Raw genomic sequence first — 26,951 nt, 5'->3', positions numbered from 1 at the left:
CAGGATTTTTTTATTAGCATTTGTCGAGGAGTAAACATTTTCAAGTAAAGGTCAGAAAATTTTTTATTTTCAATTTTTTGCCATGTTTTATTATTTTTTTATTGTAAACTGGACGATATGATCAAAGTAATAGCATCTAAAGAAAGCGATTCTTGTCCTGGGTACAGTAAATGGGAAAATTACAGCTTGCCACAAAGGGATTAAAGTGATTTATCAAAGTGCAGGTGGCACATAGTGTTGGAACAATCTAAAATTATAACCCTTAAAACACCAAGTGAGATTTAGTATTAATATCCACATGAGGACTAGATCCAGAGTGTAGAGTCAGATGTCTACAAGCATATTAACCCTTAGAGAACCAGGTCTATTTTATACTATACTAGCTGAGCATTTTTTGTTTAAGTTTTTGCTTTATTAGACAGTCTCCCCCCCCACACTTTCTCATTTAGTGTACCCATACAATATTATATTTACATTATATATATATTCACACACCCAACACATGTATTCACCTTTACAAAATTATACGCAAGTATAAATTGGGGAAAAAATACCAAAAAATAGATGGTACTTCATTGGTACAGTGTGTGTTATAAAAATTGTTACCACTTGACTGCAGTTTCGTTTGTTTGTACCTCACGCGCCAAACTAAAAGACCACACAAAATTCCACAGTTCATTTTCAATAAGTTTTAGTTTCTGTAACTTAAGAGTTAGAAACAGTATACATGTTTATTATCGATACATTATGTATTTGTAAAGGTCTCACTTCTGACTCTCATACACATTTTCAAAAATGTATTTGACATTTTTAACCTTCTATTTCATGATACACAAAAACGTGTACAAAACAACGAGTAAAAGCATTTTAACTCATCATCTTCACTATGCATTATGAAGGGCAAAACCTATATTTAAACCTGTGAAATACATTAGGTGTATTTTCCCCATACCATCATTTTTGTAGCGCAGGGCAAATCCAGCCTTTTTTGCAGGAGAAGCTAACAGAGGCTGGCCCATCATAACGTAAAGGAAAGCTGATCATTCAAACCGTCTTACAAACTGCTAGTGTAGTATATTATTGTCATTGAAAATCCAGAAGCTTTACTATTAAAACTGAATTAGCAGTTTTATTAATCACCTATGTCTGCCCTACCAAAGAAATAAACAAGTGCACAACAGTTAGGCTGAAAGCGGCCATTGTCCTCATAAAAGGGATCCTCTGCTGTCAGACATTTAGTTCCTGGCATTTGGCACAGTTCGCTATTAAGTGCATATAGAAATACAATGAGCTTGTAGCTCGCTTTCCAGTAGATCACAGAATATTCTTGAAGAAAAAAGTGATTACTAATTGGCTTGCTTGAATAGCACTGGAATAACGGCGTCCATCTCGATGAAGCTCCATATTCCGTCTAGTTGCCAAATACATTTAAAGGATCATCAAAAATGTTAGAGGTTTTGCTATCTGATTTCGCCTCTTCTGTTGGCTGGGTTGGCTTGACTTTGGGTTTTGCTTTTTTCACGCTGGCAGATGAAAATATGTCATCTGAGGAGAACAGAAAAATAAAGTCCGTCATATGAGGCTCACAAGAGGAAAGAAAGGACAATGTTCATAATACACGATGTGAAATAACAGATCATCATGGCAAGTAGCATGCATTGACAGGTACAGGGTTACGTTTCCTACTTTGTGCAAAAATTTTTTTGCTTACATGGAACATTGATATATAGTCACACTCAAAAAAATGACCCCATCTGCATGGAAAAGCTCTAGGTATAATTAGCTCATTAGCCTAACGAAGAGCTGGGTTTACAGATACCTCCTAAGCCTTACAGAAACAATGTCCACATTATCCAAGGTTTAAAGTGGTAATTTGCCTACGGCATACAGTTAATGCGGGTCTCTTTCTGGCTAGTATATTACCAAGGATGAAGTAGACTTATTGCCAGGGTTTAATACAGTATACATGTCAACAGTGCAATATCTTTGTATGGCCTGAAAGGAATATAACCATTACTGAAGGATGTACATACCCATGTCATCATCAAATATGGACTTGGGTTCCACTTTTTTCTTAGCTTTCTTGTCCTTAGACTTCTGTGAGAGATCAGCAAATAAGTCTACATTATCATCAAAAAGATTTGGCTCTGTTGGAGGCTTCTTCTCCTTTGTCTTTTTCACCGGCTTGGTGGACTCAGTTGCAAAGATGTCATCCTTAAATAAAGAAGAAAGAATATATCATGCATGCCGATGTTTAGTGTCCAAAATGGCTGTGTAGACTGCCCTGTATTCCAGGATAATGTACTTTTATTATCTTTTTGTTTTAGGTGTACAGTGGAAGTATTTTATTTTGTGAGCCTAGATTTTGTCTGTAAAAACAAGCGTGTGTGTATATATATATAAATAATTATAATTATATATATATATATTATGTAACCGTTCATTTCAAGTGAAACAAAGAAAATGTATATGATGGCTGAAGTGTCCCTTTAACAGTCTACTTAAAAAAAAAAAAAAAAAAGGTTTAAAAACAAAACAAAAAACAAAACAAAAACATTGCTACAGAAAGTGTAGCCACTGAAGTTATTGAAACACATAATTACTAGTTATCACTGTCCAGTGACAGAAAATAAGTGACATGATAAAAACTACTAAAAAATGGCGACAATAGGGACTATTGTTTCATACCTCAAAGATATCACTGGTTACGAGTTTATCTTCTTTAGGTGCCATATGTTTCACCTCAACTTTCTGACTTCGGAAAAGGTCCTCGTCAGGCTCATAATCCAGAGAGGTGGGTTTTAGCAGTTTTTTAGTCTTCTGTTTGGCAACTTGGAAAAGATCATCATCACTTTCATCCTCATTCAACACCAAAGCCCGAGATTTCTTTTCATCCTCTGCAACAGGTTTGTGAGTAATTTCTTTACTGTTTACAGAGGCAGGAGGGTTAGATGGTTGGCTTTTTGTAAATATATCTGAACTAAGCAAGCTGTTTATATCAGGTGTCAGAGGTTTAATGACAAGCTTTGCATTGTTACTGGATTGTATGTCATTTTCTGAAAGTGATAGTTTCATTGTAGAAATAGGTTCATCTTCAATTAATCCCACACTCGACTGCAGAGATCCGGCTTCTGGTTTATCGGATGTTCTGGAAGCAGATGATGCCCATGCAAGGTCTTCTGCTTCCCCAGAATCTTGTGACGCAAGCCTTCTGCCCATCCTTGTAGGCGGCCTTCTTTTCCCACCGACCTTTGCGCGGGTCTATTTAGTAAGCAGAGACATCAAAGCGAGTATAATATTTAAATGTTGGCAAACAGAGAGAAAGGGTTAAACTGTTAAAGTAGGTCATTTTCTTACAAAAGTTTGAAGGTGCTATTGTAAAGGTTCTGTGAAATGCAACACTTCCATAACTATTTTGCACACTAGAGCCCTAACGCGAATTACTTATAAACAAATACAAATTGTTCTTGAATAACATTACATAAGAGCAAAAGAGTTTTGTGCTGTAGCAGTCTATGCATTGTCTGAAGGAAACACCTTTATTCAGTTATTAAAAAAAGTTTTTTATTTTTTCTTATTTTTTAAATGGTTAGAGGTCCTCTTAGGGACCTCTTGAACATGTTATTAATGTCAATGATGTCACAATGACATCACATAGCTCACTGTTTGTTTTTTTTAAATTCATTATTTTAGTGTTTTTTTTTTAAATCACAATTTTTTTTCTTTGTTTTGTTTTTCAGCATGGGAGAAGAGTTACAAACATGGTTTCTCACTCTCCTCCCTGCAATCCCCCTGCACTGATCATACCGTGATCTCTATGCAAGTCCCCACAGCTATTGACCCCCGCAATGTATAACACCATCGTGGTACTCAATGGGTTAACACTGCACGATCGCTCTTAAAGGAGCAATCGGACAGCTGGTCTCCACACTCATGTGTCCCTCTCTCTGTCCTTGAAGCTGCCTCTGGCAGCTGGGACACAATCGCTGGTAAACTGGCGATTGCAGGGAGGAGTCTCTTTGACCACTCCTGTCTAGTTTTTTTTTTTTGGGGGGGGTATTTTTTGAATACAGTCGCTGCATTACCTTATTTGCATTGTGAAGTGTGTCAACACGTGCTGGGTTTTCAAAGCTCACTCTTTCTCCTGCATCCTGATCGGCAGAGCTTCTGGAATCAGTCACATGGGGTGCCAAGATGTCATGTCCCGGGATCACACATTTTGCACCCGGCAGCTTGGGAACTGCACCCGGCAACATACTGGCAGGATTAATGAGCAAGTTAGCCTGCAAAGAAAGCACGTTAATGGTATTACTATTTCAATGAAAAATGCTCATTAAAGAGCCAATTATCATTAAAAATAGCTCTTGCTTTGTTTATAGCACACGAGTTTCTTAAGAAGAAGCCCTTGGAATTTTCAAGATTGCCTATGGTTTTTTTTGGTCACAACTTGTTCTTTCACAACCTACTCTAACTGGGTAAAACATATAAAGAAACTAAACCACGTCGGAACACTTTTCGCATAAGGTTGGCCCTAATATTAATTATTTCTCTTTGCACTCAGGTATTGAGCATTGCATTTGTTAGACATAGGGGTCAACACACGATGCACGTTTTAAATTTTGAAGTAAGTTTTAAAATCAGATATCCAGAGTCCAGGGAGCATGCTACAACTTCCCAACTGAGCTCATAGTAGGACTGCAAGTCAGTATTAAAGAGAACAAATAGAACTGAAATAACATTTGCATTAAATGCCCTGGCTACACCTTTGGCAAATGTCAGACTGGGACAATATGTATTTTTTTCCCTCCAAAATGTGACAGCTTCGCTACGTAAATACAAGGCTTAATGTATTAAATGTCTAAATATTTTGGACCTCTCTTATGATGCACTTAATGAGACTCTGCTGATCAGCCATGCAAAGGAAGAAACCGGTGTGTATGTTTAAAAGGTAAACTTTAAAATCCATAAAATTCCAAGGCATACTTATAAATATGCTCTTCATTTAAGAAGCAGACATCAGTTCTTCACTTAAATAGATCTTGAAGGGAAGAAACATTATAGATTTGCAGATTTTTATTATAGATTTTTAGAGATGCAGGTCCTTCAGCAGCAAAGGGAAGTCAAAAGAACGGTTTTGGAGAGATGCTACATGCAGAGCCAAAACAGTAAAAAAGAAAGCCATAGCAGCCCAATTTTGAGCACCAAGGGGGAGAAAAGGGAGAAAGTAGCATCAAAAGCATCAAAGGCCATTTTCCACTGAGGGTCCAGAAATAAGTATGATAGTCATTCGAGAAAAGGAAAGAAAAAAAGTTTCAGTGAGTATCTTGAATGTTATAGTTACTTGTAGTTTTCCAATCCGAGACGAAGGGCTTTTTGTTTTAATTGGAGCTGGACCCGCAGGTTTCTACACAGATGAAAGTGAATTTAAATCAACACCTGAATGTCATACAATGTGTACACGGACATAGTCTCAGCTGTCTCTGGGGTAGCACTTAATATAAAGTGGACATATGCATAGACTGTCATACATCATGTTATTTCATACACCTGATCTTTGCTCTGTCTCCTGATTAATATAAAAAAAACTTAATTCAGGGACTTTCAGCCAACACCAATTCCCCTACTTAAGGAAGTCAAGCTTTACAAGAGGAATGCCTCAGTTATCATACTATGAAAAGTAAAATATATCACCTTATAACATTTTATTTAACCCAATAGTAAGCTAAAACTACCGAGCACCAGTTTGTTAGATATGTATTGTATATACCTTGTTTTTACCGTATTTCCCCATGTATAAGACGCACCTTTTTTAGAAAAATTTGGGGTCTAAAAATTGGGTGCGTCTTATACAGTGGTAGTAGATTTTTTTTTTACTGGAAAGGGGACCAGCTTACCTGTATTGCTCAGCTGCATCTCTTGATCCGTCGCGGCGACACAGGAACCCAGTGGAGTCATGTGAATGTACATTGCATCACATGACTCCGCTCGGTTCCTGTTCGAGCAATGCAGAGGGAAACAGCGCCCCCCCCCCCGGAAGTCTGCGAGCGGCACCAGAAGATCTGCAGTTCAGGTAAGGTGGGGGAGTAGATGAATGAGTGTGTGAGATATATGGACCCGTGTGTAGGGAGCACAGGGAGGCTGAAAGTGATGTGCATGTAATGGCTGCCTGAGCATGATAGGAGTGTGATTGCTAACAATTGCTAGCAGCCAACATCAATCACACTCATATCATGCCCAGGCAGCCAGTACAATAACTTTATGTAATATATTTTTTTTAAAAATTTCGGCCCCCAAAATTAAGGTGCGTCTTATACATGGGAGCGTCTTATACTTGGGGAAATGCGGTAATTAGTTTAATGTTTGTATAACATAACATTTTATTAAGAGCACTAAACAAAAAATAAAAGTTAACAGTGGGGTTAATACTTTATAGTTTGCTGTGCTGTTCCTTACTGCTCTTTCCTGGATGTTTTGTATCGGGAAAAGAAAGATCTGCATTTAGTAACAGCCCACCAGCATAAATAAATTGGAATCCAAATGACGCAGGCTGGCTTACAAAACTGAACAGTGCAAAAGATTAGACTAGGTAACTGAAATGTTACATTTTTATTACCGTACAAAGCTCTGCATCGCTGGTCTTAAAAACATTGTCCACTCTGGGTTCAGACACATCAGGATCATTTTTAGGAACATCAGAAGGGTCTCTCTTGACTACAGTCTTCTTTTCTTGAACTTTCTGAAGAAAAAAAAAAAACAACCTTTGCTGTGAGGTAACCTAAGGAATCATTATGAAAAATAGGCTTTCAAGCAAAAAAAAGTATTGAAGTGGATATTTTTTTGCATTTTAAAACTAGATTAGGTTATATAGAGGGAAAGTAAGAGTGGTGCTATATATAGGAACAATCCATTAGATCCTATGGAGATTATATTAGTTTGACCACTTTGTGTATGTCTTGTAAGTAATGTATGTTATGTTTATTCATGTTTTTTTTCCATTATGTATTGACCCTTTATTGAAAGAGAATTACGAATAAAATCTAACAATAGTAAATTCCAGTATCAGTGACTATGTTTCTTCATCTGCGCAGAACTGTCCAGGTATACTTCTGATGGTAAACTACGGGCCTTGACATAAAACATAACCTAATGCCCTGATTACCATCTGTCACGCACACACAATCTACATTCTCTGAATGTATTCTGTCTTTTCCGAATATTGTTTTTATCCGACTATGCTATTATTGCATATACCTTATGGCGAGGTAAAATGTCATACTGCAGTGAGCTGCAAGCATTCAAATACAGCAACCGGAGTCAAGGAGGTAATTTCCATTAATAGTTAAGTGAAAAGAGGAAAACAATCTGATTAATATTATATAGCTGTGTCCTAAAGAACTAAATGGACTAGAGATCATCTAGAATGTAAACTCAAAGAACAGAATCCGTTTGTCTGTTATGAATGGCACATAACGCAGGACAGCACCCGGTTGGCAACATAAGTATGGAAAAAAATGGCCAACACTATATCGGCTAGAAGTTCTCAGTGAGAGTCCTCAAGTGACCCACCAAATAGTTTACTATGTTTTATTCTCAAGCTGAAATATATTTTTTTTTTTCATGGGCCCTTTTAAGTTTGGTAATATCAGTACGGGTAGATCTGTCAAAAATGTTTTTGTTATGGGGGAAAAAATAAATATTTTTCATATCACTCACAAGCGCGATCCTGGGACATGTTTATTATTATTATTTGCGCTTAAAGAAAGTACTTTTCATTACAATAGTGCTTTTTTAAACGTGTGAACATCACATTAATACATGTTGTATATCAAAGGTTTGTAAAAATTAACCATCCATAAAAACAACATTATACAGTTTTGTTAAGTACAACTAAAAGAAATTCCTTCTAGGTAAACACAAGCAATAAAAAAAGCCTACAAGGTACAATGAAAAGACAAGTACCGTATTTATCGGCGTATAACACGCACTGGCGTATAACACGCACCCCCATTTTTGAACAAAAAAACTGAACAAAAAAAACTTCATCAGAATCACTGCTATCTGGGAAACCACACACACACAGTAAGACACACACAGTAAGACACACTCACACTCAGACACACACACCCTAACCCCCCTTCTCAGGATCTCCCCTCTCTCTCCTTAACCCCATCCCGGTCACTTACCTTCAACTCCTGTGTTGGAAGCGTGAGGCGTTTGTCTCGGGTGCCGGCGCTTCACTGCTGAGCGCCGGCACCCGAGACAAACGCCTCACGCTTCCAACACAGGAGTTGAAGCGCTGAGGCAGGCTGAGGCTGAGGCAGGCGGCGGCTGCTGCTGAGGCAGGCGGCGGCGGCTGAGGCAGGCGGCAGGCGGTAGGCGGCTGAGGCAGGCGGCGGCGGCTGAGGCAGGCGGCGGCGGCTGAGGCAGGCGGCTGAGGCAGGCGGCGGCCAGCAGAGGAGTCCTGGATTTCTGTCAGTCAGGGGGGCCCGAGAGTTGCCGAGCGGTCGTCTTCAGCAACTGCTCGGCACCCCTTGGGCCCCCCCTGACTGGCAGAACTCCAGGGCCCGGTCGCAGTTACGACCCCGGTAGTTCCGCCACTGGCTCTAGGATTTATCGGCGTATAACACGCAGGTAGGGTTTCAGCTTAATATTTTAGTTAAAAAAGTGCGTGTTATACGCCGATAAATACGGTACTTTCTGTAGAAATTTGCAAAGAAAAGTGTAGAAACACACATATACACGTGCACAAAACACACGTACCGGTGGCAGCTTTTTCGGCATAGGAGCACCAAAAAGATCATCTTCCTCTTCCCCAAACAGTTCAACCGCAGGTGAGGATTTTGCATTGCTGGGTTTTTCAGACTAAAATATAAATGGAAAATATATGAAATGTTTGCGTTCAAATGAATACATTTCAGGAGCTAATGGGCAGAGCTAACATAGGGCAGCATTAACGTGATGAGTTCTGGTTAGGGATGCCACCTGACCTGAAATATATGGGAAAGTAATGCAACAAACATTGGAAAGGGACATGTACTTTAATGCATATGATAGCTGTGTCGTCCCTTAAAGTAAGGAACCCTCATAGGCATTTGATCCTTCCTCTATGCCCCCAGCGATTAGCAGTGCAGGAGATGTACTCTCACATCTCTCACACAAACACATCTCTCGGGAAGTGATATTGGATTGTCCTGAATATAGGCCGCACTCCTGAAGTTTGATGTTAACGTAAATATTTTTAAAAATTACTAGAAAGCTAAAACCGTATTTTCTCACTCTCACTTACTTGTGCTCCCTTACACTCTCACTCCCTCAATGTCTCCCCATCTCATCCGCTGTCCTCCGCAGAAGGTCAGAGCTTCCGGGCACACTCGGACCGGAGAAAAGGGTAGAGGCCGCAGTCGTGGCTCTGCTCTTTTGTACTCTGGAAGCCCCAATATTGCAGATAGATTTGCAGAGAAAAAGGCACGCTGCGGCACCTCTCTTTCTCTGCAACATCTTAGGGTACTTCTGCAAATCGAGCAGGGTCACGAGGTCAGCCTCTCCACCGTTTTACGGAACCGCTCCGGAAGTAAAGACTAACACATGGGGCAATCGGAAGACAGAAGAAGAAGAGAAGAAAATACAAAAGAAGAAGCAGAGTCGCAGAGATGAGGCACAGAAGGCCTGCAGGTGGGGGGGCATTGAAAATTTATAAAACACTGAACCCCTAATTTAAAAATTAAATCTGGGGAAAAAGTATGGCCTAAAATCGGGACAATATGGTACTTTGGTACTATGGTAGCTCCAGCGCAATTTCAGAAAACATGCACATCTGTTTAAAACCCCCATGTGTGTGCGCTGCAAGAGCAAGCACTCCCACTGCTTTCAACGGGACAGCTTTCCTGCTACGGTTTGGCTGCTTCAGTGTCTGACTACAGATAAAGACGGCAGCTTCGACAGCCAAGTGTCTTTTTTTATTACAGGCTCTTTCAATAAGTATTCTTCTTTAGAGAGGGTGTCAGGGACATTATATTATCCCTTTGGCAGTCAACTCTAAATCCAAGCCCATGGCCACATCCTAGGTTCAATTTATCGAGGCCAAATTTGCCGCACTCTGGACAACCTTATCTCTGCTATAGAATGTGAGAAATGTACAACAGTGGGATTGTCAAAAATGATTCGCTTAGATATTTTTAATATTGGTATATTTGCAAAGTTGTCATGTAATACAATGTATTTGATATCTGCATACATGCATATTCACGTGCGGCTACCCAGTGGGAACCATTGACTTATTGAGGTGTACTGGGAAAAGACCTCATACCATAAACAAATCAGCTCAGTGTGTGGGGGTTTGATTAGGGAATGTCAAATATCACATGACCTTCAGGAGTTATTGAAACAATAGGAGACCAAACTCACACTTAGAAAAATATGTTATTTGATTTTCTAACTTTGCAAAACAAATACCTTAAGTTTAGAAGAACCCGTTGGCGGCTTTTTAGTATTCGCAAACAGATCCACATCAGGATCGTTGTCTTTCTGTAGTTCCTGGCTGAAGAGTAGTTCTTCATCTTGGAAAACACCAGTACTCCCACCATGCGAGCTCTTCTCAGAAGTCTGAAAGATTTGGGCAGCCATTAGGAAGGGGATTTAGGAAATCAAAAACAATTTACCCAAAAAGGACATTTAACGCAGCCTATGGCTACAGTTTAAACATATTAAGACATTCAATATATGTGTATTTTAAAATACAGATTTTTAAGCAGAAGATTGCGCCTGGATTTTCCACAAATAGACAATATGTAGACAAGTGAATAGACATGCACAGCTTTAAGGTCCATAAATAATACATCATCTCTTAGTCTTAGTAACTCAGAAGTGGCAGCAGGCCTGCATAGGTAACAATTCATCCCGAGTAAGATTAATGTTTGTAATATGTTTCATCTCTTGTTCACAAGAGGTACATGCTAAAAACTAATGGTTTCCCTTGCTGAGACCTTTTTGCTCATTCTAAACAATCCTTTATCTTTTTTTTTGTTATAAAAATGTACCTTCCCGGAATGTTGTGTTTTACTGATATTTAGCCGATCTTCAACATTATCTTCTTCTTCCTCCTCAAACAGACTGAGGATATTTTTGCTCCTATTGGTTTTATCTGCTGGTGGACTTGTGGCAAACAGATCACCGTGGTCCACATCTTCTGGACCAGTTGCTTGCTTTGCCTGGGTTAAAAAACACATAGTGAACGACTATATCGGAAAAGCTCAATGTATCGACATACACTAGGAATAGTATGCGCCCTTTAAGAGTAACATAAGAAACTAGAAGGGGTTAAATGCAAATTAATTTACTCCCAAATCTACCTTGTTATTGTATCCCATTTGTGCCAACGTGCACCCAAATTCTACCAATATTTTCCACCTAACAAAAATGTTTATCCAGTACTATTCAGTCTCCATGCGCGACTCCATTAGGTAATTCAGTTCTGTTCTCTGCTGCGGTATTTGTACGCCTGATAATTATGTCCATAAGAATGTGTTTACTGAACACTTAAAACCGACTGTTTAAGTGAATTTACACACAGGCACGCACTAGGGTCCAAATATCTCACTACCACAATGCTTTTATTTTAGAATTTCTGAAAACGTATCCGTTTGACACATTATGTAGTATTTCTATTTCTCATTTTTACTAATAAAAGTAAATTAGTTAATGATGTAAATCAAACACTCAATATTAGGTATGGCCACCACGTGCCTAAATGACTGATTTTACTCTAGAATTGATTCTTCAAGTTTGAGCAGAATTTCACAATCTATATTATACCAACGCTCATTTAGAGAATTCTACAGATGTCTGCGTACTTCACACTTTTTTCCCTTAACAAAAGTCCCCTGGATCTCTGTTTAGGATCTCTTTGGTTAACGTATAGTTGATGTTGTGCAGGTCACCAACTCCAGAATAGCTAAAACTTATTTTCAGTTATTCTAATTAAGAGTCATTTTTGCCTTTAGTTACACAATGCTGCCTAGAAACTTGTGTAGTGGATACTGTATAAAAAGTGTAAAAGGAACTGAGAGTTCTCTGTATAAAAAATAAATAAATCATCCGTTGCCGAGTGTCAGGAGAAGGCTAGGACTTGTAGTCTCTTTTTTTGCCACAAGAATGCTGCAATGACATAATATATATATATATATATTGTACACCATCCCCAGCAATGTGATGATTTGGCAGAAAAACGTACCTTGTCATTAATGGGCATCGGCTCCTTCTTCACAGATGATACTTTTGGTTCATCTTTCTTAGTAGAATCTTTAAATAAAGATTCCTTTTCTCCACAGGCTTTTGTCGGCACAGACATTTTTGATGGTTGCTTAGAAGAGTAAAGAAAAAAGGCTGTGTGTAAAACCGTGTTCAAATTACAAAGAACAGTATGATTGCCTCCTGACAAAATAGGGCAAAAACTTTGCACCTGATATTCTAGGTGAACTGGTTTTCTCAGACGCACTGATGGGAAAACAAGATGGACTTGCTACAAGACCAGAGCTGTATACAGTATCTCACAAAAGTGAGTACACCCCTCACATTTGTAACACTACTGAGTCACATGACACGGGGAGGGAAAATGGCTAACTGGGCCCAATTTGGACATTTCCACCTAGGGGTGTACTCACTTTTGTTGCCAAGGTTTAGACATTAATGGCCGTGTGTTGAGTTATTTTGACAGTAAATTTACACTGTTATACAGACTATACACTCACTACGTTACATTGTAGCAGAGAGTAATTTCTTCAGTGTTGTCACATTACTAAAATGTGAGGGGTGTACTCACTTTTGTGAGATACTGTAACTACTCAAAAAAAAGACAGACTTGTCACAGTTGTATATTAAATAAAATTTTAAAAGCACATGACTGAATATAATTTGGAATGATTAACAGTCATTTACAAAACTGACCCCAATCAGCAATTTTTTTTAACCAGATGAGCATTTTTATCTATGGCGCTAAGTTAAGTTTTTCAACTCTAACTACCAACAAAGATGGATGTTCTTTATGTTACATGACTGTTAAGCAAAAATTCATACAAAGGGAAGTATTAAAAAAGTATGAGTCTTCTTTGTAGTTATCATCTATTTATCATTAGCAGTAAAAATTATCTGTCATTTTGTATTGCCACAATCAGTACCAGGATTCGCTAATTGGGATTAGGGTCCATGTCTATAAAAGTCTGGTTTGTTACCCAACATAAAATTATCAGCATGCAGAGCCAACATCATAACCATTAGCAGATACAAACACTTATCATACCACATCTGGACCTGCTGGGTTGACTGGGGCCACCTTTGAAGAAAACAAAGTTCCCTCATTATCATCTTCATCCTCAAATAATAGAGAAACGCGTTGGTTCTTCTGACTGCAGAATGAGAAGATGGAAAAAGTGGGAACCAATCCTTCAACTGAAATAGCACTAACAGAACATACAATGGGTTTGCGGTGAAGATGTATGACTTGTGTGTCCACTTAGATATTTGAACATCTTACAAACGATACACCTCAACCTAAAGTTCTTTGGACCGTAAAACCAGTCATCCAAGAAAGATAGCTCCAAAGATTACCAGTGTTTGTGTTCATTCTGCCAAAAGAGCATTTGTGAGGTCAAATTCCCACAGTCACACCTTCAAAATATTGAAGAAAGCCTTCCTAGAAGAGTGAGGCTATTATAGCTGCGAGGGAGGGGTAATTACATATTAATGCCCATCGTTGTAGAATGGTGGTATGTCCAAAGATCTGATATAGGTATCCACACATGAATAACAACAACGGCATCCCACAGGTCTGCAGATTAAGTAAGTTTATTGGAACAAAATTAGCTAAAATGAGGTTTTTGAGAATACTAACCTACATTATTATATAGAGCACTATAGTTTATGCTCAAGGATCACATTTTATCCCCATGGGTCTTGCCATTTGAAAGTCCTTTGATGCAACATGGTGGCTGTAACAAATGGAGTTGCGGTAGCTGCAATTAATGTGCCCTGTGGTACGAGTAAGTGGTTAGGGGTGACGATAACTCTTTCCTGCCCCCCCCCCCGCCTTTTACAGGCTGACCTACAGACTGGTTTTCTGTGACAGGGTTACAAAGAAGGCATAGCCTAAAACATAGTTTTAAATGTCTTGCTTGATCCATCATTAGGTTATGGTGAACATGGACTTTGGGAGCCATAGTAGGTTGTTACTGCAGGGTTATCAGTGTGCTTAAAGAGGCTTTTAACTAATCTGCACCAGTGCTTTGTTATGAATGCAGACAATTACCTCTCTTTTGTGATTGCAAATAGATCATCCTCTTCATCAAACAAGATGGTCTTTTTAACTTCTGTCACCTTTTCTTTTGATGCAGGGACTGAATCTCTTTTGACCTGATTTTGTTCAGTAGTCTTTCTCTGATTTAAGATGCCGCCAGGATCCTAGAAGGGCAAGTAAGTCTTAAAAGAAGAACAGTCTGAGACAGAATATATCTGTATGAAACAATTATCAAGAACGAAAAACAAAAACGACAACTTTTAAAACTTTTTAGAGTTACACCATCCTATACTCGGACATACATACCACCAAATAGCTTATAATTATTTCAACAAATTGAATCTATTTCTTACCCACTGTGTTATCGCATATAAGCGCTATGTAAATTGTTGGCGCTATATAAATAAAAGATAATTACAGAAAGCATTGATTAACTTTGTGGGTGCTGCAACCGCAGTTGAAATAGAGGCACTTGACATTAACCCTTTGCGGTCCAATACATTTTCACCAAGTGTGCCAAGCAGGTCTAATTTAATTTTTGGAAAGCAGTTATACCTTCTTATAACTACAAAGCAATTAATAAATAATCTAAAACCATATATTGTTATTCTCTATTTTTTAATTGTATAAAACTAAAAATCACATTCAGAATCACTCTGTTCTAATAGCCTAGCTAATTATCCCGTATAAGCGGTCACTAGGAAATCCAATTTCGAGCCACAAACTGTAAAATATTTTTTTCTATAATAGCGACATCTAGCGGTCAACTAGCAAATTCGGCATCGCACCACAAGCGCTAAAATATTTTGTCGGATATATTCCGACACAGGACCGCAAAAGGTTAATGTTATGTGTTTTTGTAATCTATTTTACATGTACACACACACACGGAAATCCCAGATATAAGGTGCATGGAGCATTCCAACCACACACACCTCTCCTCTGGAAGTATGTGAGGTTGGGAGACAAAAGAAGAAGTTTGGATTAATGAAATTATACCTCGTCATCGCTGCTAAACAACCCAGAACTCTGAGCCTTAGTCTCTTCCAGTAGCTTCAACTGCCGAGTTGACTTGACAGAAGCAGGCAAAGACTGCTTTTCCGGTACAGAACCAAAGAAATCCTAAACCAACCAAATAGACAGACTCACTATGACATCTTTGTAAATAGGATCTGCAAGGCAAAACAACTATGCTTTTCTTATTTAATGGAGAATCAGCTGAAACAAAATAAGTACATTCGCTGATCTGGCTTTAAGTTAATGAACATTTTGGCATTAAAACAAACCGTGCCAAAAGCTGTGGACCACAGCTGTTTAAAATTAGTATAAGAGGGGATAAATAGGTAAATTATGTGGTACCCTATGAAAAATAAACTACTACAATATAGATGGCGCTGCATGATAAAGAAGAGGACAGAGCATATTTAAAAAAATGCTACATTGGCTACGTTAACTCCTTGCTTGTTTACCAACTGGTTAAATTCTACATCTTTGCCAGCTACTCAAAGTAGGGTGTTAAGCCAAAGCGCTGACTTCCAAAGACGCCTGTTAGGTCCAAATTTTACCTTCCTTCCATTAAATTATATTGCAAATATTTGTTTTTGCTAACGTTTCAAAAAATAAAGTATGCATGTGTGAGCTCGCTCCTGCTTCAATCAATACCTCTTCATCTTCATCATCAAACAGAGATATAGATTTGCTGTTCTTTGTTGCAGGCAAAATTGGTTTAGACTTTCCGGCACTTTGGCTGGGGGAAAATAAGTCTGTCTGCAAACAAAAACAGAATTCTTTCAAACAGACACAAATGCCTCTAAATGTTGAGACCTAAAACTTCCAAATATTTTGAATTACCCAAGAGCATTTATAAGAAAGATTGATACATGACATATGAACATCAGTTAAGGATGACACCCTTTAAAAATTAAGCGTGCATTAAGAAAACCCATTAACCACCATATTAACACCCGAGTCAATGCTTCTAAAGCTATGGTGTGAAATGCTGTCCTATCTCCAACTACTGGCCATGCAGACTTATTCAAGTCATCTGGAGTGACCAAGTCGCACAGAGATTATAAAGCAAAAATACATTTATGAAATAGAAATACATATTACTATTTAAATATGGCCACAACTTTAGTTTTCTTCCAACAAGATTAACAAATAAATAACATTTAATGCATACATGCCTACCTCAGAGTCATCCTCATCAGAAAACAGACCTCTAGTCTGCTTTTTTGTAAGAAGTTCAGGTGGCTTGGATTTCTCCACAGATACTGGAACGCTCTTAAAAAGAAAATCAATATATATTTGTTAAAATACATAATATATATATATATTATAAAAATGTAGAATTCCACCAAGCATAATTATGTGTGTCTATAAACATATTAACTGATTGCAGATTGGTTTAAGTAACCTATAAAAGTTTGGCGAGATCTTCTGGGGAGAAAGTTGATTTTATAAGAACACGGACTCTGACTCAAGTTGCCAACGATGTCAGTTTACATGCGGTGAACTTTTCAAAACAATTACACCGGCAAACAAAAATCACACACTAATAAATTTAGTTCCGTTAAAAGCTGTGACAGCAACATCCCCCTCAAACTCAAGGCAACCTAATAGGGTAAACTATGTATTTATGGATGCATACAAAGACCAAACGTCAAGAAACCCTGCGGCCACATTTTTCAAGAGAAGCCATAGGAATGAACAGATACATTAATAGTGATGGTTCCACCAGGAAGACTTTTCCCAAAAACTGATTATGTCTTGAAATAGCTCTTAGAGACAACACCAGACTGAAGTATATTTCAAGTAAGCATTTGATGCAGGATTATGTCATAGAATACATGGAACTTATTTTTATATGCTATTAGCGATTATTAATAATATGTTTTGATTATTGAATGGCACATAAAAGACTAATTTGAACAGACCCCTGCAGTAGGCTTATCCTGTTACACATACACATATGCATTACCATTATTCCCATACCACTCCTTTTAACTCTTCCATTGTATGTTGTTGCTCACTCTTCTGGCACCTAACACATTAAAGCATAGATTGGGCATTGCCCACGGCCCTGCTACCAAATACTGTCCTGTACCTTGTTGTGTGTGTTTTGTGTTGTGGTTCCAGTTTCTTTTGTCTTGCTGATAACTGGAGGGACTGAAGGTTCGTCTGGAAACAGGTTGTTCTCATCAGAAAACAGGTCAGCTGCTGGTTTTGCTTTCACTACAATTTAGAAGAAAATATTTTATTCATGAAAGGCAGGCACTTAGGCCAAGTATACTAAACATCTGCCAGCAAAATATATGCCCAAACCTTACAGCTTTATAAAAGAATGCTCAATCTTACATTTAGCCATATGAGGAATGCCCAACAAATGTTTAGCGGAATATTCCAAAAAAATACTAAGACATAAACCCCCCTCACTACTTATTTTCAATGATTAGTTCTATTTTAAGCAGCACAGTGAAGACACTCGAAATGCATAATCTGTGGTTAATAATACCACACCTGCCTAAAACATTCCTAAACAATACTGCCAATAGAACAGATCCCAGAGGCCGAGGGTTCGGATATCCAAGTTAGAGCACCGACCTGATTTAGCCGTTGGTTGAGCAGCACCAGACCCAAAGAGGCCATCTTCGTCATCAAACAGACTAACGTTGGTTGACAACTTTGGGGCCGTATCTACAGGATGTGTGGGAAGTTTCTTTTCCCTTTCTGCTAAAACCGAAGAGCCAATTACATCCTCACCACCTGTAAAAATAACAGCACTTTTATGTCACAAAATTAAACATGGAGTAGGCAGATCTTTGAACAGTTATCTCTTTGATGTCAGTTGCTATCGCATCCGGGATCTTTTAATGTATTTCTCACCTGGGAAAAGAGAAACCCCTCCGACTGGTGGCTTCTTTTTGACATTAGCTGGCAATGTCTCGGTTGCTAAAATAAAAAAAATATATGCACAATATCTAAAACTCAGGTTCAAATTGGACATTATCCTTTGGGCCATAATTCAGAAATATATATGGTAATATTGAGCATTAAGTGGATATCTGACACATTCCATGTACACGTTTGGGGACCTACAAGATAAATGTAACTTTAAGGCGTTAAAATATGATGCATATGAACATAACTTTAAATGCATTCTTACCTGAGCGGTCTACAGAAGGAATTTCAGCTTGCTTAGCTTCTATTTTTGGAGTATCAACAAAAAGATCACCCTGGGCCCAAACAGAAAAACACATGAGAATGACTTCTCGGTTAACTGCAAACAGCAAGGTGTTGTCTTCCAGTTGTTTGTGAAGCAGTCATATGGAAAAGTCAGCACTATATTTTATAATCATTTAGCATTCGTAGGCATAATAAACATAACTACGAAGATGGCTTTTTCTCCTGACAGAAACTAAAACTAAAAACAGCAGTTTTTATTTGGAATGCCAGTCATACTCTAGCCTGTCTGGTTGAGCCAAGCCACAATAGTACAGAGAGATTCAATTCGATATTATCATAAAAATGTATCTATCACTTTATTCTTATTTTATAAAAGTGCACATATAAAAAAATATCAAATAGAAATGAATGCGGAGACATTCGGCATAAGACAATTGTAGCTGATGCAGGGCTATCATTTGATTGTTTATTTCATGCTAGTTTCAGCATCCGCAGCCCATCAAAAGCTGAAAGACCTACTTTCCCCAATTCCTGATCTATACGTTAATAACAAGGCCAGGGGTAATGTCCGTATGCCACAAACTAAACTTGACATTCGTAGCTTAGTAACACTCACAGCCGTAATTAGAGATTATAGCAGCCGCAGGAAGGTTAAAAGTTGACTGGATAGCTCACCTTTCCCCTCTTGCCCAACAGAAGTCAGGGCCCTGTCAATACCATATAATATTTGCATAGCTCAATATTCTAAATGATAAGTTATCAACTCAACCGTTGCTTAGCAGTAAACCAACCTCTTCATCATCATCGAAAAGGCCTTTTCCTCCACTAAAAAGATGCCCTTTACTTCCAAATGGTGAGAAATCGTCATCAGTTAGTTTAGGTGGTTTAAAGATATCATCATCATCTTCATCTTGAAGTATAACATGTGGATAAACAAACAAACAAACAAGATCACTGATACACTTGTCAATTTGTTAATTGCCTTTAAAACTATTTTAGGTTTTATATAAGGACACATACAGTTTTCATACTATACATTAAATAAATGAAACACACACATATATATATATATATATATATATATATATATATATATATATATATATATATTTAAAAGTGTAATAATATATAATCTACTAGTGTACAACATACAGTGTGATATTACAGCCTGTATCTGGGATCTCAAGGAATCTATACTGTGCTTTGCACATTGCAGTAACAGTCCTAGTTTTAAGGCATTATACTGGAACGGAGAAAATGATGCAATGCTCAAGCAATAAACTGGATAAGGGAAGGAAACATATATACCAGTATATAACAGTAAATAAAAGGGATATATATATATATATATATATATATATATATATATATATATATATATATAACAATACGTAAGTATTTTCCAAAATTCTTACCATCTGAAGGTGCCTTCTTAGGCTCTTTTTTTTCCTTTTCTTTCTTGGATTTCACCTCAGATGATTCTATGTCTGAAATAAAAACCATAATCAATGGCATTTTTTGTTTTTTTTAGATATATATGTAACTGTGTGACAGGAGAAAGAGAAAATTCAAAACCAGGTGAATGCACCCATGAAATATGTAACCCCACGTAACGAATGGTGCTTATATGTTATAGGGTACAACATTTTTAGTGTAATTAAATGAAAAAAAAATCTTAGGTTCTATTAGGACATCAAATGCACTTAACAGAACGTAAGCATTACCATAGAACACTTTAACAGCGTTTAGCAGTGCTATAGCAAGGCTGTATTAGTTCTAGACGCTGTCCCGTAATGAGGCATATCACTGTAATCTCCAAACTCACATGACTGGTCAGGCGTCAACTTTTTTGGAATGTCTCCTTGTATCCTTTCTGCTAGCTCATCAGCAAAAGATTTTGTCCTGGTCTTTATCTGCAATCAAAAAAGTCAAGCTTGATTTGATCCTTTCTTCGTTCACTTTGTCCTCTTATGTACTCCTATTACTGAGGGCTCACATGTGTAAGATAAGATGATCGTGATGCTTTTTTCAAATTCGAATTAGAGCATGGAGTGTGGAGGATTAACATTTGGCCACAATGAAGCAGTTGACCCTGAGATCTCTGGTTTACTTCCTCATCCTCCTAAACCAACATTAAGCAGGATTTCGCTAAGAGGACCTCTACCTTTAATAACCAGGGGAGAAGCTTTCTAACCTCCATGTTTTTTTTTTTGTTTTTTTTTTTACTCACAAAGAATTCTTCCCTATAGCTGGGGTTTAGGCCCTTTGCAACCACAACCCTGCCAATGCCTGCTAGATTTGTTAAAAAGAGAAGAGCCTTGAAGCTATGCAATACCCCCCCCCAAAAAAAACATCATTGCCGTCTTAAAGTATACTCTGATCTCCAGTGTGCTTAGTCCAAGACATAAACAAATCTTACAGATCTTTCAGTCTCCTCCTCTTCCTTGTCTGAATCGCCAAACAGGTCCGACCCATTATCTTCATCTTCATCACTCAATTCTAAACTCTAGCATGCAAAAAACAAAAGTCAATACAAAGCATATTCTTAAAAATGAATCTATGAAACTTAACACAATGCTTTAATAAAAAAAAAATAATAAAAAAAGCTTAACACTTAACACTTAACTGGAAAGTTCAAGACTAAGTTTTGTTTCAAACCATTAAATCTTCAGAAATTATGTTAGTTACCATTTTCTTATCTTCAGAATTGATTTCTAGATCATCTCCTGAGTCCTAAAAATAAATACAATACAAATTTAAGTTGTCACTAGAAAACAGGTTTGCATTAGATCAAGACAAATAAGCAGCAAATGCTAGCGGGCTGGCTGGAAGCTACTGTAGGCCTTTCCCAGGGAAGTGTTCCAGTCGCCAACCCTCAACCATATATCTCTGTAGGCACGTCCCTCTATGCCCTATAGTTCTCTTAGTCAAGAATACACCACTGGCTACAATAATTAAGCTATTACACCACCAACAATGAAAGCTCACAATGAAAGTGAATAGAAATCTGTTGTGAGAAGCCGACACTGGCTTTTTGACTCTCACTGGATAACCAAATTATTAAGTCTTACCACATAGTCTTTTTCTTCTTCTTCATCACTGTCAATAATGCTTCCACGGTCATTATCCACAGATCCTTCTATTGCAAAAATAAATGTACATGGCATATTTTCCTTTCTTAAAGTTAGACAATTTTTTTTGTATAAGGCAGTTGGTAAGATACATTCATGGCAACTTCCATTGAAGCGGTTCATAAGTATACAGGGTGTTCCCACCAATAAGTTATAGCCAACTATGTTTCGTGTTGGGCTTTGCCCACATTGTTATTGCCGTGGCTAAAATCAGAAAAGACATAAATGCTCTGCTTACCAATAACTAAAGGACGTATAAAAAGCTAAAGATTTAGCTAATCGCCTGCAATAAATATTGGATCAAATATCAAAACATGTGTATCACAGAGATCAATATCAAAACAATGGTGATCCTCAGGTCAGCTGGCCAACGTCTAGCAGTTCTGCTGTCACGTATTTTGCATAACAATATTTTCTCCAAACTGCACACATCTTCCTTTGTATCGTATAATGGCATACCTTCACTGGAAACATCTCCCAGACCCACATCCTCTTGCTGCATAAAAAGTTGTGAGCCAATCAAATAAGGTAGAGGTCTGTCAATATAAAGATCCTGGAATAAAAATTAAGAGTTTTACTCGCATACATTCACTTAATAAAATAAAACACATGCATATAATTTGGGTAACAGTGGCCTGTGTATTTTATGGACTATAACATTTCCAACCACAGCACACTTACAGTAGCTAAACAATGTCAACAAGACCACATTACTTGCCCTAAAGATCAACAATCAAATGTGATCTGGTGTTGAAGCTATACCTCTCCCAAGAAGACCGTCACCTCAAGAACACAAGACCTAAGCAGAAGTCAGTTAAAAATCCTCGTTTTTATTCGGGTTCATGGTCCCATAAAATCAGTAAGATGCATAATATCTTAACCAGGCGGACAGATGGATTGTGTAGAGTAAAAGAATGCTTAACGCTTTTGACCGTTCACCAATTTGCTTTTAAAAAAAAAATGTCGCTATGTAAAACCCTAACATGACATAAGAAGCAACTAAAAAACATTGTCCCAATCCATCAATTCATACAAGAAGGGACCGACACCCTAAAAAGCTAAAAAAAAAATCATTTTGGGGTGCTGCTGAAATCACCAATACATAAAATATATCAGTTACCCTCGGTGGTAGGCATAATATTTTTGCTTTCTTACCTTTGGCTCTAGAATTAGATCAACCCTTCCATTTACATCCTCCTCCTCAGAATCAGAGTTTCCAGCTTTGATATCAAGTTGCTCAAATGCACTTTCAAGAACTTGCAACCCGTAATTGACAGCTTCTTGTATTTTTGGAATAAGTTCGGCTTCTTTCTGCTCTCTTGATTTTTCCTAAAAAAAAAAAAAAAAAAAAAAAAAAAGATTAAATTAATATATGCTATTTGCTTCTAAGGAGCATATCATTCATTTGATGAGTCCTTTTGTTGTCAGAAGTAATCACAAACAAATCTAATTTGATCTACAAAGTGAAGGACAAGTTGTTTTGTGAAAGGAGGAGACACTAGAACTGGGGAAGCTCGGCTGCGGATGTGTAAATAGGTAGAGATGTATTATTTGTGTATGCAGGGTTACAATAAAAATGGGTACCCAAGCAAACAAACCAGGAACTACAGTCCACGTTCATATCATATAGGCATATTCTTTATATACCGTATTTGCTCGACTTATAAGACTAAGATCCAGATTCCCCGCAGCGCTGCAGGAGACCTGGATCCCCCTCTCTGGCAGCCAGTGGACGTCACCCTCCGCTGCTGGCCAGTACTTATGCCGGGGCTTCTATGATGGAGCACTGGCATCGCATGACCTTCCTGTACTCAACCATAGAAGCCCCGGCAGAAGTACCGGCCAGCAGCAATGGACGTTATCTACACGTTCACCAGCTGCCAGAGAGGAGGATACCCCACAGCGTTGCAGGGAACCTGGATCCTCCTCTCTGGCAGCTGGTGAACATCTGCACTATGTGTGCAGACAACCTCCGCTGCTACCCTACACATCCGCCGGGGCTTCTATGATGGAACACCGGCGTGACCTGACCTTTCGGTGCTCAGTCATAGAAATCCAGAGTAGATTTGTTTCCCTGTTTACATTTACTTTGGCTGCCCTCTTGGTTTGTAGGGTTGCCAGATATTACGGCACATTTTCTGTAAACTGCATTATATAATTATTATATTTTTTCTAAATTATTAGTAAAGTCTTTGGGGGGGGTCGTCGAACAAATACGATTTATAAAAAAGGAAGATCGAAGGGCAAATTACAGACTAGATAAATGAATAAGGTTACTAAATAAAGAGTATGTTTTAGAACCACTCGTAGCATTTCGAACATAATAAAAATAAAAAAAAAAAAAGGTTGACACCTGACCAGTAATGCGAGTTTGGAGTGATATGCCCCAAGATCCCTGTATTTATTCGGGTTCATGGTCCCATAAAATCAGTAAGATGAATAATATCATAACCTTAACCTGCAAGGTGCATGCACAATATTTTAAGGGGCATAAAACACTGCACAATGTTTAAGACGTTTGATTTTGCGCAGCTACATTTATTTGTGGATCATATATATGGAAGGCTAACCTGTATAATGACATCTCCTACCTGTTCTGGTTTATCGCCAGGTTCTGGTTTTGTAACATGTTCTTCAATCTCTTCATCATAAACTCTCTAAGAAAAAAAAAAAAACATGAAAACCAGACATTCATTAAAGAGAACACTGTTTTAAGCATGCCGGCATAGTGTCTAAGCATGGAAAGCTCTGTTGATGTGGTTTGTTTTTCAGAAAAGGAAAAACCTTTTCAGTTTTTTTAAGGATTGCCATGTATCTTATATCACAATATACAGTCCTTCATTCGATAGACTTACGTTTTCAATGAACTGTGTATTAGATAACATGAGAAAATCATTAAAGACATTGTGTAGCCTGCAATCTGTGGCCTTTGCTTCATGAATCAGTCCATCCAGCTGTTTCTCGATCTCATGCGTCCTAGATATCGTCTGCTGGGAGAATTCTTTCAGGAAATTCAAGAGCTAACAAAAACAAGGATTGATAAATGCTGTTGGTCATATAAGCAAGTGACAGATTTAAGATAAGAAACTCAAAATAATACAATGCAGCCAGAGGTCTTGTCTCGTCATCAATAACAGTCCATTAGTGACACCACTTTGCACCAGAACCATTTTTTGTAAGCAATTTTCGAACTGATTCTTATTCAACATTATTTATAGCATAAGTAAAAAAAAAAAGTAGCCACAATTCCAATAGGGAACATTCTGCGTAAAAAAAAAAAAAAGACGTATCATATATAGTTATCGTGAATACAGAACAAGACCAAGAACCAACAAATGTTCAGGTCTTTACAACAGGAAAACACAGGCAGACTTGCCATAAAAGTCTATGTTTCTACCCAACATTGTTTATGGCCACCCGCTCCTCAAAACACTTCCATATTCGAGAAAAAAAAATATGTTTTTAAAATAACAGTTTACCGAAAACATTTTGTCCTAAATGCTTTGTCAATACTCAACAGTTCACTCGAGGGAACTTGCTTCTGATCGCAGCGCTGTGAATAATCTTATTTCCTAATAGAAGATTTACATTGGTGTGAAACGTTTATAGGATTATTTAAGATTCTCAACAATTGCGAGGGTAGGAACACATCCTGGTCTGTCAACGACAAGTGACAGCTGACATACTTTGCTGCCAGGGACAGGCTCACAAGATCTATAGATCTATATATCTGTGATATATTTTGCATACATTCATGTGGTTTTGACTAATTGATGACATTAAACTACAAAGCTCTACTTTTAATGAGCCACATATTAAAGGAGGAAATGCTAAGGCTGCGTTTAGACACAAGAGCCTAGCAATAAAGATTCAAGCCCTGCACTGAAGCTCTAGGATAAGACGACTGCCCTCGCTTCCTTACACACAAGTAAAACAGACAGGCAGACATCTCGTATAACCCATCTTCTCACCCCAGCATCGGCCCCCAGCGACCAGTTCTGGTTGCTTCGTCTAATTTCATCCAGGGACCATGGCCGCTCCCAGACAGCTTCTTCCGCCGCACTGCTTAACGGACCGTTCATGGCTGCTTTCTAAAAGACAACAGCCCGCCGCCTAACCTGCTTCACCCTAAAACTAAGCCGTAGAAGCCGGTGACGTCAAGTACTGAGGAAACGTCTTTAACATTACTAGTCGCCTACAGTAGCACTTCTACGGGCGCCATGTTGGAGCCAGCGTCAGGTGACGCGTGTCACGTGATCATTGCGCTTACGGCATGTGACTTCGTTCTAAGCTACAAGTGGAATCTTTCAGAGAAAAATATGAACGCGTTAGGCAGAGCGGCACATCGTTACGAACTTGTACTTTCAGTTATAATTTAATTGTATGTATTAAATGTATGCCTGCCAAGTGTCACTAATTGGTTTTATGGAGACACAATATTCAAAGTTGGGCCCTGATCTACCGGCTCGTGCTGTATATTGAAACAGGACCCTATGCTGAATGGGTCCTAGTACATGTCACCAGACTGCCACCTAGGGGTGCAGTAGAATTTAAATGTCACTTTTCCCAGAGCCTACATTTATTGTACAGATTTATAAGTAAATAAATCTACGTAATGATGTTTACATTTCAAAGTGAGCAGTATGTGAGTATTACAAAAAATGTACATAATGTGTATAGACTGGTTACAGGCATCTCATTTTCCTATTCTTGTGGTATAAATGCCTTTTTCCTGCCTAAAAATATTGGTCCTACTAAACTATTAACTTTTAGCACAACCTTTGGTGTCTCACAGTGGACCAACTGGTGACGACCACCAAATGTAGGGTGCAAACAGAACTGGGGTTATTGAATACAACATGAATATTTATACACAAACATAATCAGATAAAGAGTATAATTGCATTAACTACCAGATAGCCCGGCACCTCCATACAGTTCTATGGCTAACATTACCCCCCCTCCAGAAGAGAGTCACTATTTCAGGGTGATCCCTAGGGAGCGGCAGTAATCTCGGGGTACCAATGGAGAGCCCAGAGTCCAAGGTTGTTACGTTACATCAACTTGATCCGTCGTCGGAACCCTGAGCAATAGCGATAGGCATGTCCCCAGTTATAGTCCGTAAAGTAGCCGAGCCAGAGTAACCCCAAAAGAACAACGTGGTAGGGCAATAGGCTCCCTTAGCATCTCAGCTGCAAAGTTTGTCAGGCATCGCAGCGGTCCTTAGCCACCGCACAGTTACATTGATTTGTGGCTAGGTCTCAGGTGCATGGAGCTTTTCTGGCCATGTAGGGCCCCCGTAGCCAGCTAGTCCATGGAAGTCTGGCTAGGGCAGACCATACTGGGTT

The 26,951-nt window shown here is 38.3% G+C and overlaps 2 protein-coding genes across 4 annotated transcripts in view; both read right to left on the bottom strand.

Annotated features, from left to right (window-relative positions):
• Positions 1-26,951, bottom strand: part of MARCHF8 (membrane associated ring-CH-type finger 8) — a 169,378-nt gene that overhangs the window by 119,755 nt on the left and 22,672 nt on the right. The gene's annotated exons all lie outside the window — the stretch shown is intronic.
• On the bottom strand, positions 690-25,844 carry LOC128469471 (WASH complex subunit 2A-like). 3 transcript variants are annotated; one of them, XM_053451301.1, is made up of 30 exons: positions 25,575-25,844; positions 24,459-24,623; positions 24,195-24,260; positions 22,759-22,932; positions 22,063-22,156; positions 21,544-21,611; positions 21,161-21,205; positions 20,892-20,978; positions 20,298-20,385; positions 19,888-19,959; positions 19,264-19,382; positions 18,453-18,522; positions 18,173-18,238; positions 17,891-18,052; positions 17,394-17,521; positions 16,478-16,570; positions 15,950-16,054; positions 15,287-15,409; positions 14,300-14,451; positions 13,295-13,400; positions 12,230-12,358; positions 11,037-11,207; positions 10,453-10,602; positions 8,761-8,862; positions 6,614-6,736; positions 5,342-5,404; positions 4,086-4,283; positions 2,689-3,261; positions 2,034-2,214; positions 690-1,545 (listed from the first exon to the last, which is right to left on the bottom strand). In XM_053451301.1, exons 1-30 carry the CDS (start codon positions 25,683-25,685, stop codon positions 1,412-1,414), a joined length of 3,918 nt encoding a protein of 1,305 aa, XP_053307276.1. In that variant the 5' UTR covers positions 25,686-25,844; the 3' UTR covers positions 690-1,411. The 3 variants fall into 3 exon arrangements, with proteins under 3 accessions (XP_053307276.1, XP_053307278.1, XP_053307277.1); XM_053451303.1 differs by lacking the exon at positions 5,342-5,404; XM_053451302.1 differs by lacking the exon at positions 21,161-21,205.

Source organism: Spea bombifrons, chromosome 11 (genome assembly GCF_027358695.1).
Source record: "Spea bombifrons isolate aSpeBom1 chromosome 11, aSpeBom1.2.pri, whole genome shotgun sequence".
NCBI lineage: Eukaryota > Metazoa > Chordata > Amphibia > Anura > Pelobatidae > Spea > Spea bombifrons.
The sequence above is the reverse complement of the archived record's forward strand: the minus strand, read 5'-3'. Positions and strand labels throughout refer to the sequence as shown.